The sequence below is a fragment of the Brachyistius frenatus genome, unplaced genomic scaffold, assembly GCF_029030835.1.
Source record: "Brachyistius frenatus isolate BFR_SWC_R1_liver_20210118 unplaced genomic scaffold, ASM2903083v1 Contig_37, whole genome shotgun sequence".
Classification (NCBI taxonomy): domain Eukaryota; kingdom Metazoa; phylum Chordata; class Actinopteri; family Embiotocidae; genus Brachyistius; species Brachyistius frenatus.
The window spans coordinates 840950-855833 of record NW_027210636.1 but is presented as its reverse complement, the minus strand read 5'-3'; the positions used below and the strand labels follow the sequence as shown (position 1 = coordinate 855833).

At 45.1% G+C, this 14884-nt stretch overlaps 1 protein-coding gene across 1 annotated transcript in view; it reads left to right on the top strand.

Moving 5' to 3' along the window:
- Positions 1-2658: 2658 nt before the first annotated feature.
- Positions 2659-14884, top strand: part of nsmfb (NMDA receptor synaptonuclear signaling and neuronal migration factor b) — a 38474-nt gene continuing 26248 nt past the window's right edge. The window contains exons 1-2 of the mRNA XM_069701518.1: positions 2659-2802; positions 14761-14822. Coding sequence (XP_069557619.1) covers positions 2732-2802; positions 14761-14822 — 133 coding nt within the window. The 5' untranslated portion in view covers positions 2659-2731. The remainder of the gene's footprint in view (positions 2803-14760; positions 14823-14884) is intronic.

Below are 14884 nucleotides of genomic sequence, written 5' to 3'. Positions count from 1 at the left end.
CCATGTGACGACTCATTTAATGATCCGGCACCATATAATTTGAATTGAATTCATCCAATCAACACCACCGCCACCAGAGACCCCACCTCAGGGGGTTTCCTGAACTACGCACTGCTTCAGCCCCTTAAATTCGATGACATCACAATGTGGTCGAATCGCCAAGTCCAAGTCTGGACTTAAAGCTGCAAAACATTTCGGAGCCGGATACCAAAGGGCATCCTCAGAGGGGTTGGAAGTCGAAGCCTCGACCTTTCAACTTTACGACGCTCCTCCAGTATTCCTTTTGGATTTTGGGAACGTACTTCGTCAGGTCTCATCTTTCACTTTTATTGTCTTTGAAAGCATCTTGTGCGATTGTCACAGCGTCAATGAAATCGTTGTCATGTTGGGATCGTTGTCATGGTGGGATCATTGCCATGTTGGGATCGTTGTCCTGTTATCGTTGTTATGTTGGGATCGTTGTTCTGTTGGGATCGTTGTCATGTTGGGATCGTTATCCTGGTGGGATCATTGTCCTGTTGGGATCGTTGTCCTGTTGGGATCATTGTCCTGTTGGGATCGTTGTCCTGTTGGGATCATTGTCATGTTGGGATCGTTATCCTGGTGGGATCGTTGTCATGTTGGGATCGTTGTCCTGGTGGGATCGTTGTCCTGTTGGGATCGTTGTCCTGTTGGGAAATTCCTCTCCTGCCAAGCTTCTCCAGACTGAGTCATCTTTTCATTTAGTGCCCGCACTTCAAAATAATGCAACTACAATAAGACGATCCCTCTTCAACCAGTGTGTATTCAGTTGTTTTTGTGCACTGTATGTTCTTTTGCGTATATTTTTTGGAAGCCGTTTCCAGTCACTCAAGTTATCCTGATTTGACCGACCATGCAGGAAAATATAGTCACAGAGTGTATTTTTCACACTGCCCGTCTTGTCCAAGTCGGCTGTGCCCACACACTTAATTAGCAGTGACTTTGTGTTTTTGTTTTTTCCTTCTTTATATTGAAGGCATTGATTCACAGTCTGAGCCCGGGTCTTGAGTTGACGGGCATTATGTGCAGTACAGGATGTAATCTGTACCGAGTTTATTTCACGAGCTTTCATAATCACAAAGAGGTAATGAGTTTCCTTTTCTTTTCTCTCTCTTTTTTTTTTTCTTTCTCTTTTTCTACACTGATTGAATATTGACGTGGACATAGATTTTGTTTCCCCGGAGAGCCCCCCCCAAAAAATGTCTGCACGCCTCTCAGGTCATTAGACACATTGATGGGACTGAAAATGAAAGTCAAATGAGCCGCTTTTGTTTACCGTGCTTTGCATGTGTTAATCTACAACCTGATCCCCGAGGCGGACTCTGATTGCTTTATTTGAATGAGCCAGACAGCTGGATGAAACTTAAGCTGCGGCTTAGTCCCAACGGGCCTCACCTGTTGCTGTAATGAGTAAAGAGTAAAAAGGATTCAGTGATTTTTATGGGTGAGAAGAGTGACTGGAATGAAAAACAACAAGTGGAATTGCCTGTAGTTTGATCAAATGTTTGTTTCTAAAGTGATCGTACTGATTTTGCAACGAATTACAGTTTAGTTGCGTGGCTGGTTTGCAACATAGACTGTATGTAAACGTGTTCGTTGCTTCCAGGTTTGAAAAATGAGGCCGACGCGGAAGTGCCTTAAAGCTGCAATACCACCGAGTGCCACTAGGAACAAAAACAATGCAAACTACGAAGAGATAATTCTAGAATCTAAATGCATTCAGTGGGTACTGCAAACAAAGTTGTGCATAGATAGAATAACAAAATTAAGCTTCAAAGGTTTTTACTTTGCATGAAAATGCCTGCAATTTGTGTTTGTCAGGCTCACAGCACACATAATAAGTGATAATAAAATCTGTAGGAGGAGTTTGTTAAAGTACAACACCTGCGAATTGCCAAAAAATGGCAACTAAATTCAAAATGGCGGACTTCCTGTTCACTTTTTTTTTTAAAGATCTCTGCAGGATACACCGAATTTCGTACATGTAGGTCATTTGGCCACGCCCACTCGCGTAACCACCCAAAAGTCGTGATTCTTTTCACCAGGACTGACGCGTGGGCCAAGTTTCGTGAAGTTTTTAAGCATGTTAAAGCCGCCAAAAAGGCATTTAATGTAGAATAATAATAATAATAATAATAATAACAACCCCTTCATAAACTGTAAGATGACTGGAGGACTCGGGTTTCCACACCTCTTCGCGTGTTTTGCCCTCCCCTCCCCTTCCCACGTGCCCCGCTTGCTTGCTGCCCACCCCGCACCTGCGGGCGGTCTCCGACTTCCCTTTTATGGTCTGGTCTTCCTTCCCGGAGGCTTCAGTGTGGTGATGAGAGCGGAGCGGAGCGGAGCGCAGCGCTTCCACTCGCTCTCTCCTCTCTCCTCTCTCCTCTCCAGTCTCTGCATCCTCCAGCTGCTGCTCCAACACCGAGCCTTGTGCAGCTTCTTCTGGAACATTCAGCTTCTTTTCTTTTTACATTTTTTTTCTTGTTTATTTATTTATTTTATTTTTGAACCCCAAAACACAATGAAACCAGATCCGTGAGAGATCGTTGAAGTCGTGACTCGCTGGATGCTGGATGTGGTTTTATTTTTTATATTTTTTTCCTCGTGTGTTACCCCACCCACCCCCACCCCCCCCCCCACCCCACCCCCTGCGCCGATCAGACTGTGGAATGGTCCGCGTTTTGCGCTCCGGGGTCGTTTCCACTTCAGCATGGGAACTGCGGTGTCCAAAAGGAAGAATCTGAGGAGTGACGCGATTTCTTCCGTGGCCGCAAAAGTTCGGTGAGTGTTTGCGCCGGGGAAGGGGGCGGAAAGGGGGGGGGGTTATAATAGGTACGCTTTTAGATGTTTTGACTAATTAGGGCCACGCATGGGTGAATTTATGGAGATGGTTTAGTTTAATCGACAGTAAATTCACCCACTCGGAGCTAAAACTGCTTTTTTTTTTTTTGCATGTTCAGTTGAACTCTCTATGAACTTTGACTTCTTCCTTTTTATTCCATTCTTTTACCCATTTTTGTTTCAGTATGAATCTTATCTTTTCAGGGGTTATGAGCTTGAATCTTCCCTGAATATAACTGCTGCTTTTAGAAGTCACGTTTCAGTAACCTTTAATAAGCTTTATTTTGGGGATTAATATGTCCATCAGTGAGGCATGGCAGCTCCATATCGCAATGTCTAATAAGATTTTTTTTTTGGCAATATTATGTTGTATTTCTACTAATATCCTGCCCTCACTCAGTATTTGACTTCAGCTTGTAAAAGTTACTTTCATAAAACAACATTTCTTGGTATTTTATTTTGAAAAATTAGTGATAGCCTAGAGCCAAAACTAAAATTTGAATTGGGCTATTTTTAACCCACATATATCTCTTAAACAGTAACATACACTGAATAATTAAGACCTTTGATGAGTTGTTTATTCAGATTTGTCTCTGTTTGTTCATTATAATTGGAACATATCTAAGTTTCAGACTGTTGGTTTGAGAAAACACATCCTTTTAAAAATATCATCCTGCAAGTCTGAGAAACTCAGTTTTAGACCAAACATTTTTAATTAATTTAAATAAACGAGAAAGTTATCGACAGTTTAAACCGACTGAAAATAATCATTAGCAAAAAAACACAACAACACTTGTAATTAAGAAAAAAACTGCCTTTTTATATTTCATTCTGACTTATTTGGGTTAATTTTGCCTTTTTCTGTTGTACGTGTCCGAGGGTACGTTTGATCTGTGCAGTAGATAATTATGTCATCAGGTCTCTACTGGTTAGTCCTTTTGATGCATGCTGTGTACTCATTATGCAGCTTTGGGCCTCTGTGACATCCGCAAACATCCAGCTGGACTCATGACTAACACTAATGACATTTAGCTGTGAGTGTGTGAGTCATGGCCTGAAAAGGTCTTCAGTGTCACAGGTGTCAGATCAGTGTGTTCTCGCTCTGAAGGCTGCGGGATGACTAACGAGACGAGACTCGCTGACCGAGAGAGAGAGAGAGAGAGAGAGAGAGAGAGGCTGCGGCCGCAGACCGTAGAGCCGAAGTGTCTTAAGCTGCAATACCACCGAGGGCCACTAGAGGTCGGCTCAAAAAAAAAAAGCCTCCGGCTCCGTAGACTCACATTCAGCTTCTCTCGTGAAATTCTCAGCCAATAAAAATTCCTCTGCGAGTTATCTCGGTGTTGTCAGCTGAAGTCGCTCCTTCTTATTAATTCGACGGTCCATCTGAAAATAATCCCGTTATTAATTTGAAAAAAAAAAGCTTCAAAAAGCTGTGTTTTGGGGGCGTGTCTGTTTGATTGACAGGCCTGTGGTGCGGCTTTCAGTGGGCGGGACGTAGTATCGCCAGGTTTCCAATCAGACCCCCCCCCCCAGCTCATCAGGCCGGCCAAAATCCCAACTCGAGGCTTCGTGTCGTCCGTTCGCCGCCGGCTTGCCGCTTGGAAAGCAGCTGCGCTCTCCGTCACGTGTGCGTGACCTCTCCGTCCACTTCCACGGCGCAATTAGTCTCCGTTGATCTGTTTTATCGCCTCCCTCTCCGGCCTCGCTCGCGTTCTTCACACCTCACGTTTTGACTCTCCACGAATCAGGCCGGCGGGTCCTTCTTACCCCCTCCGTCAGCGATCGTCTTCGTCCTCGAGGGGAGTGTGGACAGCGAAAGCCAAGCGGAGGGATGATTCTAGAAGTACGCGTCTTTCATGGGACGTCATCTCGGCATGATGAGTGAAACTATGTCTCAGTGGTTTAAAAGCTGTGGGGTTTTTTTGGTTTTTTTTTTTTGGGGGGGGAAGGATCGAAATGTTTGGCCAAGTAGAAGAGGAACATTTGTCCACCTTTATTTGGGAATGTCGCCTGGATTTACGCAACCTGTGCAAACATGAACTCACCAGGTGTCTAAACATACGTACGTTTTTATTCCTGGCTTCTTCTGTAATTGTGGCTTGTTAACGAACTTAAATCTTCACTCCTGAAAAAGCTGGGAAGCATTTTGCTCATTGGACTCTCTTAAGGTGAAAATATTGTGCAGCACATATTGATTCAACACCTTTGAGCCCCTTTTGGACGACTGAAAATATACGCAGCTGCCGTTTTTGCTGTGTTTGCACTTTTTATTCCGATGTAAAGAACTGTTTTTTTGTTTGTTTTTGTTTTTTTGCTGTGGTATTGGGTTCTTAAAATAGCCACAGACTCACGAGGCTTTCTGCTTGTAAACGCTGTACAGTTTGACAGATTCCCTGAACTGCTCATTTGAAATGAAGCAGCAGAGTTTTCAATTTGCTGGCATTTGGGCTGCCGAGTGTTAAATCATCCATGAACTTTTAAAAGCGTAATTTCCATAAAAACCTAAAGGCTTTATTCAGTTACAATCTCTGTTTGCCCCGTAGACTCGTTCCCCTCCCTCCCCCGCTGTGACCCAGTACAGAATAAAGCGGGTGCAGATGACGGATGGAAGGAGAACGAAGTTTGGTGTCTGTACAGTTGAATCGTCTCTTCTGCAGTCGGCTCTTTTATTTTTATTTTTTTAAACCCTGAGGAAGCCGGGCTTGCGTCTCGTTTGATTGCCCCCCCCCCATCTCGTCTCTTTGCACTGAATCAGACACCAGCCGGGTCGGCGAACACGAGTCTAGGTTTTGGTCAGAAATCAAAACCAGTCTGCCTGCTGTGCAGATTAAATTATTGTACGACGGCCGAATGTTGTCTTTAATCTGAAAACAAATTTCAGCACAGTCAGCTGTCGTCCAATACGCACGATGTTTGTTTTGGTTGCGTGCGCGGGCATCTTGTCGGCAGAGCTGACATCATCAGCAGAAAAAGGGGAGGAAGCGGTGTGTCACTCCTTCTTCTTAGTTTCTGTTCTGTCTGAAAATAATTCCGTCCCGAATTAGAAAATAAGCTTCAAAAAGCCGTGTTTTTTGGGGGGCGTGTCCGTTTGATTGACAGGCCTGTGGCGCAGTCAGGTTACGGCTATCGGTGGGCGATAGCTCGTCCAAATATGGTCACTTCCTGCTCCGAACCAGCGAGATGGCGCCGAACCGGAGGCTTCGCAGAGTCCGTAAACAAACCGGCGGCTGACGTCGCTGTCGGTTGGTTGGCCGTCGTGCTGCTGAGGTCGAAAAAGGTCGATGAAAGTCTTGCAGGGTCTTTCTGCTTTTTACTCTGCTCTTAATTGTGTAATTCATTTCTCACTTTGTCGAGGAAGTTGGGGTGGAAATGAGTCTTTTTTTTTTAGGGGGGGATCTGGAGCACTTAGTGACGGGCCGCGCTGCCCAAAAGAAAATGTGATTTCATGGCCTCTTTCCCACAAGACTGTGTGACCAGCGAGCGAACCTGTCCTCATCGCCGCGCAGATTATCTCCAGCCACGGTCCAACGGGGCCATTAGCTATAAAACATCAGGGACGCCGTCTCCAAAAACAAAACGTAAAGAATCGCAGGTGGAAAGCCGCGCGGGAGGAAAAATACGGCACGAGGTTTTTAAACGGATTATATTTAGTATCCTTAATACTACTGTGGTGTCGTCGGCTCTTTGTTATTTAAAACGTCTCAGATGGGAGGCCAAAGGTTTCCAGCTCACAGTGGGCCGGTGTGCGCAGCAGGATTCGTTTAATAGATGCGAGGAATGATGTGGTTTTTTTTTCTTGCTTGGACTCCACGAACTGTCAAAAGAGCCGGTTCCCAAAACCAGCTCGACTGATGGTTTGATTTCGGTTTGAGGTCATCTTCCTTTTGTCCGTCCTCTTCCTGCGATGCACCGTTCCCACCGGCGGCAGACCGGCCTCGGAGCGGGACGCTTTTTAACGATTTTTTTTTTTTTTTTTGGGGTGAATTTTATGCCCTTTATTGGACAGCTGACAGCAGAGAGACAGCAGGAAATGAGGAGGAAGACAAAAGGGGATTCGTTTGCGACAATAATCATCAAGTCGGAAGTTACAGCTGGTGATGCAAGACCATCTGGTTTTGTGGTTTCGCTATCAGCCCGTCGAGTTTCGGTGGGAAGGTTCATTATCGTGACATTTACTGTGCTTGTTACAACCGGATGTACTCACGGAAGCTGCTTAAAACAAAACAACCTTTGTCTCGTACGTTTCTGGGTGAAGACAGTTGGCCTTCGTTGACGGGATAGTTCGCCTCCCAGGACGGTGACGCCGTAACGGAAGTCGGCGCCGCTGTGAATTGAGAGCCGATGTTCGATTATCACTTTACACGCTGCTGTTTGATGTCTTGCGTCTGGTGGAAATTCCCCAGTAAGGGAAAAGTCTTGGGAGTTCTTGGTGGATAAAACATGGAACCATGGAATCATATTCTTATTACCGTGCTCAGGGATTGCACAGAAAAATAATTGAAAGTATTTTTGTTGAACAAATCAGAGCAGATCGGTAGAATCGTCCGATTTCAACGTTCCCGTATTCAGCTGTTGAATTTTAGATTTAGATTAAGTACACAAAGCGTCTCAAAAATACATTTTACAGCACACCGAAGACCTTTAAAGGCCTCTGGGGTCGCGACACCTGAGGCGTTTAGGTTTCTTTACAGGAATGAGTCCGTCGGTCGGACGAGTGACATCGAAAAACTCGCAAGCTTTTTTTCGAGGGCGAAGCTTCTGAGACGGGTCACATGGTCAGATGACCTTTCTCCGGTTTACAAATGGTCGTTAAGTCGTCGTTAACCTTTGCTGACCTTCAGCAACCGCAAAACAACAAGCAATTACAACATCGATGAAACCTTTCCACCTCTACGCTGTCTCCTCGCGCTGCAGTAACGCTTCCTTAACTTATAGCAGAGGTCGGACAGAAACGCATTGTGAGCCGATGATGCAGGTTTCTTCGCTTTCTTTCGACGCCTAGATTTCCGTAACTAAACTTCACGTGTGCCCGTGCTCTGTTTAGGGTTTTTGTTTTTCGGGAGCGTCTTGAAAATCGAGTTGGCGACGAGGTTCGGGGAGGAGGAGGAGGGGATGGAAAGCCACAAAGCTCATAACCGCCTCGCTCTCCAGTGAAATATATTATCATTTAGTGCTTAAGGGCAATAAACCGCTTTAATAAAAGCCAATATCAGCCCCATATGTCAACAGACCAAACAGAAAGGTGTCGCCCGTCTGAACCCGAGGCTCATCCCGTATCCGGCCTTCTCTTTCTTCAGACGAGACGCTCTACGTCGTCTATTTTTTTTTCTCCTCTCCGACGAGCATCGACGAACCCTCCCGCGGCCCCGTCGGGAGACGCGGGTAATTGCCTGTCATCAGCCCTTTCTCACCAGCCTCCTGCCTTCCCGATGTGTGTCGCGCAACAGAGCGAGATGGGATGAACGGTGATGCGACGAGATAACGAGGAACGCGGGACCGGAGCGGTGCTGCGACAAATCCGAAGCACAATCCGTGCTTCAGCCTCGTTTTGGGGCTTTTTCTTGGCTTTTCCTTTTAAAGTAATCAATTAATCAGCAACTCCCGAACAAATGAACGAAAGGAATCTTAATTATTGCGTCATGCGAACAAGCTACGTTTGTTTTTGGGTACAAAAGTGATACTAGAGGAGTCAAAACAAGTTTAATACAGTAGAAAATGAAAATAATAATGAAACCTGAAATAGTGAAATTTCGTGAATAAAAACTGAGGCGTCCTTGAGGCTAAACATTTGCAAAGACGGGAGTCAAAGTATAACTATTGGTGTGGAAAAAAAGTTAAACTGCCGTGAATGTAAGTTTTAGCCTCCCGAGGGAAGTTGGAAGTAAAAGTGGTGAAAGGAAAGGAAACGGTCAAAGTGACGTCGATAACAGTCGAAGCGTCAGGGGAAGAATAAAAGGTCTTTAATCACCAGCGGCACTTTTTTTCATACGATTAATTCACACGTCAATGTATTATTTCAAAACTGTTGGGTTTTTTTTGGCCATGAGCTCTTTCACACAACACGGAGGGTCATTTTTCGGCGCCTTCGCACCGGTAGAAATAAAATTCATCAACCGATGATAATCTACGAGGCAAAGTCAGTTCGCTTTGACGACAGGAGCTATAATGATGCCCTGCTAACGACCGGAGTAGGGTAGGTGAGCGGCAATACGGCCGGCAGTCCTGTCGTTGATCCGACTAATTATGGTCTGTATCGGATGGTAAACGGAGGGCGCGGCGGGGAGGGGAGAGGGAGGGGACGGGGGGGATTGAACGAATCCCCTCCGTCGGCTGGAGCTTATTGCGGAGGCAGCGCTCGACTTCCAGCCCCGTGAGACGTACAGTTACAGACTATGTGACGACAGTAGCTGCTGTATCGCGCAACGTATTGCTTTGATGATGCATTTTTTTTATATTGTTTTTATTTTGAATATATCAACTGCCTGAATGCAGCGGCAAAAAAAAAAACAGTATAGAAAACGCACAATGGCAGTTTATTTTTCTTTGCACTATTTGAAAAGGCAGCTCTGCTGCTCGATGTTCGTCCCTGGAAATCCAAGTGCACGAACCTGCGTACTTCGCCAACCGCGGGCTAGATGAATTTTTCATATTAACAAGGGGTCAGATGAGTGCAGGCATTATGACAATAAAGGCTGCTTGTTGTGACAAACCCACAAAGAATAGCAGTTGCCCTCAGCGGTATAGGGTTTTATTGTATTCTAGTTCATCGCTTTGGTTTTAATGTCCCACATATCAACTGTTTGAGTTCGGTCTCACCGCTCCGTAGGGATCTCAGAATAAAACCAGTTTTAAAAAAAATGTCGTAGTCAAACTCGACAATTCTCAAAACAAAATTTGATACCACGAATAAAATATAACAAATTATTATTATTATTTTTTAACATAGCCACAATGAGCTAAAAGGTGCACAACTTTCATATTTTGTCAGATGTCAGATGACTGACATTAAGAGAAGAACCTAGTTATGCTGTCGTTGTCTGTGGCGTCTACAGCTTCCACGGCATCTTCAGTACCTTTTATAAAAGACAAACAAACAGTTCACAAAGTTTGCAAACTAGCTGTTGAAACGCCGTGTTGCATTCAGCAGCTTAAAGAGACAGATATTTTTCTCCAGACTCTGGTGGAGACCAAAACAGAGCTCGAAGTAGGCTGAATATTGAACCCAGCTGGATGTATAACCAGCCACGTTTGCGACATCATCAAACTTGTTTCTTTTTAAGTCAGTGTTTACATCCGTGGCCACCGACCGATCCCTCTTTGAAATATGTCACGCTGGCTCGGTTGTGGCCCGGTAGCACCGCGTCAAAACGCTGCGACACTCAACGAAACGCAACGAATTGCGTGAAAATTAAACTCAGCAATGTTGTCTAAGTTGATGTAACTTAGATTACACATCTTGTGTTTTTAAGGACATGGAAACCTCCCATATTCTGTAGAGAAACGTATGTGCGTCACCAGATTCTAAAGTAGTTTTAACTTTTGTCCTTTTACATGTGGAAGCATCGAAAGAGCTGGTGATACGAAGCGAGTTGTTTTTCCCTCCTTCGCTGGTGTCCTGCATCTTGGAGATCCACAATTCTGAAGTTTTCTGAGCTATAAAAATGTCCTCCGTAAAAAAAAGAGCGTGGATCAGATGGCTGGATGTGAAGCAGCTCTTCTGTTGTACTTTACTTGTTGCGCTGCCGTCAGATCACTCGGCGAACCTTCCTGCTGCCTTGACAGCATCAAACACTCATTTAATCATCTTGAACTTTGTGGAGCTCGGGCGTCTTGCCAAAATCCCAATCTTTTTTCCTGTTACGACTCCCCAACGACTCCAACAGCAGGAGGACTTTTTCCTTTTTTCTCTCGTAGTGCCAGCCAGTCACTCGTTTGACGGACTTCTAATAGTTGCTGGATTCGAAGGAGCAGAGGAGCGACAGACAAAGAGATAAAAAAATAAAGAAAGAAATAAAGAAAAAGGGAGAAGAAAGAGAAGAAGAACGGAGGAACCAAAGCTGCGAATGAATTATAAAGAAGGAGAGAGATGTGGGGAAGAGAGCTCGGTGGGGAGGACCGGGAGAAGAGGAGCAGAAGGAGGTCAGCGTCTGAGGATCCGAGCGATGCCGACTGGTTGGAGAACAGAGTGAGCTGCTTTCAAGATGGCCGACGCGGGCCCCTTGACTTCCACACAAACACGTTTTCATTTCAAAACAAGACACGGTTTTTTTCTCGTCGGTAAATTGTATCGCCGAGCGATAGCTTGCGTTTGAGGCGTTTGGGGGACATCTGTAAATTGTAGCTACAAAAAACAACAACCTTGGTTACACTTTAATATTAAATGTAATATTTTAACCCTATTTGTTTCAGATTTGATGCGTTTTATCTGTTCTCACGCATCTCATTTCTTTTCTGTATTTTAAATATCTGTTTTTATGTGAAACTCTGCATGTAGTTCTCTCGCTGTAAAGCATGTTGAGCTGCATTTCTTGTATGAAAGGTGCTATACAAACAAAGCTTTGTATTATTATTATTATTATTATTATTATTATTATTACATTAAAAAAAACTATCGTTCGGGCACCGGTATGGAAAGTACCCCATCCCTGTCATTGTACACGTTTTATTCGGTGGCTCGTACTGTAGTTACAAAAAGCCCCTGAAGAGCAGAGAACACACTCCACCACACAAAGACAAAAGCAAAACCCTCTCAGACTTGGCAGACTCCGGTCTCGTACGTTGTACAGCAGAAAGCTCTGTGGTGTTTGATGCAAATGTTCCCCCCAGCCGTCCATGTAAGCTCCCCCCGTTCCTCGTATATATATATATATATATATATACAGTACAGTCCTCCCGTTGCTTCAGATGTCGTAAGAAGGAAAGGGAGGGGAGGGGGGAGGTAGCCAGGCATATATGATCAGCTCCTGAGAGCATGATATCATCTCATTTCTGGACCACCCCCCCCCCACTTCTACCTCCCACCCCCTTATTCAATACTCTCTTACCTATTACACCTCCCTTCTTCTTCTTCATCCCACTTCCCACTCCTCCCTCCTCACCTTTCTATTTTGGTCTTATGAACGCATCTCCCTCTTGTCACCATGTTTCTTCTTCTTCTTCTTTTTATTCTTCTTCTTCTTCTTCTTCTTCTTCTTCTTCTTCTTCTTCTTCTTCTTCTTCTTCTTCTTCTCCCCCCCTCCCCCCTCTCTCCCTCGCCCCCATCCTCATGTCACATGGCTGAAAACATGCAGTGTGGGAAAAAAACAACAACAACAACCAACAACTCCAAAGGCAACAGAGCAAAAGCGTCTCGCATCGGTCCACGGCAAGACGAGTCCGATGTATAATTCATGTTTTAAAAACTCTCCGGTACGCCAGTGCTTTATGTTTTTTTGTGTTTCAGAGACCTCTGAGGTTAAAGAAATACATAAACGAATGCATTTATTTATTTATTCATCTGAGGGAAGTGCGAGGGAAAAGGCTCGTCAGATAACCGCTCTGGCCCGAGGGGAGTGTCGCGTCTTCGCCGCGGCCGTGAAGAAACTGCCGAAGAGCCGGAGGGAAAGCGGAAGATGTTGCGTTGGCCTTTGTGTCACTACGCTGGCGTCCTTGTGAGGACTGAATGTCATCACACTGAGGTTGAAATGCAGCTTTCTATTTATTTCAGAATGGGTCTGAAAGTGTTGCTGAAAACAAAACCCTAGTTTAACCTGAGACTTAGTTTATTGAGGCTTACTTACAATACTTCATATTAAAAATGGATAATTCAGTATAACCGCTGATACATTTTTTTTACTTACATTTTTAACAGTGTAACCGCTTTATTGTCAAAATGAATGTTTCTGAGCGAGCTGCTAATAATTAGTAAAAGTTCTACATCTACGTGTCCGATGTGCATCCTTCTTTTTCTCGGCCTCGATTTTTAAAAGGGAGGAGGTGTTAGTGGATAGATCAGAGATTGCATTTTTCTTCCTCGTGCCCTCCCTCCTCCTCCTCCTCCTCCTCCTCTTCCTCCCATGCTGCGAGCGGCGTCGCTGCACGTGCCGCCTCATATTTAATTACTTAGAGTGTCGTAGCAGGAAGGCCAATAGGCTTCAGCAACAACACGGCAATTACATTTCATAGCAACGCCCCCCCCCCCCCTCCTCCTCTAGCCCCTCCCCCTCCACCCTCCCCATGGGATTTTCAGCTCCGTGTGCATGTCGATGGCGTGTTGCCTCGCCTATTCATTTATTCTTTCTGCACGCCGTTTCCACGTGAACGCCACGAAGGGTTGTAGGAGTCTGTGTGTGGAGCCGCGTGGGCAGATGGCAGGAATGGCAGGTCGAACCGAGTGGGAGGAGAGTGATTATGGGATGTACTGCTTCGGTATAGGTGTGTTTGTGTGTGTGTGTGTGTGTGTGGCCTATATCCTTCACTAACATGTGTATTGTAAAGCATGGTTTAAAAAACAAAAAAACAAAACCCTGTTTCACACCATCGTACGACTGCTGGTGTTTCTTACCGTGTTGCCAGTTTTGCAGAACAATCAGGAGTCTGTCTCGGCTACTTTGTATCATTATATTATTATGATATTGTTATTCACAGAGAAATTAAAGTTGAAGTCATTGTCTGTGTTTGATCTGCGTTATGTGAAGGGAGATGGGGGGGGGGGGTCGTGCCCACTTTGGCTGTTTTGTGAGGCCCAGTTGCGGCGACCCGCTAACATTCAGACCAGAACTCAAAGCAGTATTGCTTTTCTTGTAACCTCATTACCTAACTTGGATCTTTTTTTCCTATTAAAAATTAAATTTTAGTTTCAACTATTAATGATTGCCAAGACTAATCGTAAACCCAAGGTCCTACAGACAGACAGCATGCTCAGTACAGTACAAAGGTTACCGTAGTGGTGATTGACCCAATTATGTGCTGGAGTAGGTGCTTCTTGGAAATAAAGAGATGCTTGAGATCCTCGTAGCTCCCAAATCTCACATACTGAACTATTGTTCACTAGTTAATCAAAAATATTCAAGGCTGTTCCTTTTCAGAGAGGCTACATTTTACTGCTGTCCCTTTTTTTTTTTTTTTTTTATTGAATTTTTTTTTACAGCACTGCAGGATACAGATATGGCCCTGTAGCAGTGCAGTGCCAGACATGGCACTTTGTGTCCACCGGCGCTGAAAACTAATGCACTCAGAGCTGTGCAAGGTGTTTCGGACAAAAAGAACCATTCATCTACAAATGTGGAAAAGACCTCGAAAAGCCTGACAGCAGCAGTGCCGGGAGATTCATCTGAAGAGAATTACAAGAGGGAACATTATGTTTCATAGACTGCAGACAGCCTGCCACATAGATATCGCAACACACACCATGCCACGTCCTCGCTGTTCCTGCCAGCATGCATGCATTTACAACCTGGGTACACGACTGCCTTTATTTCCCGGCTTCCTGGCGGCTACACGCACAGTGACGGTCTCCTATGGGGCCGATCAGCTGTGCTGGGGAGGCGAGCTGTAGCTTCCAAGCTGTTTCCCAATCCTCCAGTCGCCGTATAGGAAGAGAGTTACGCTAGTGACAGACGGCCGTTATATACATTACATTTCATTTAGCTGACGCTTTTATCCAAAGCGACTTACAATGAATATATATAGTATGGATTCAGGACACCGACAATAAAAATCTCCCCTTTACAGACTGCTGCGGTGGCGTAATCTACTTGTAATGAGGCGGCCTCAGAGAGAAAGCTGCTCAGACAGGCAGCTCATGTGGGGAGAATCCTGTGAAACCTTGACTCTTTGTGAGTCACCACTACGTGTTGGAAAGCAGCAGTTGTGCCGTAGGGCTCGTGGCTAACTGTTGCACTTCCTGTGTCTCCACAGAGCAGCCAGAGCATTCGGAGAATACCTGTCCAATACCAATCCGGAGAACCGCAACGGAGCAGGTGGGTGGCACACGCACAGTGTCTGACATAGCCATACACCAGCAAGGGCAGCCGCATTATAC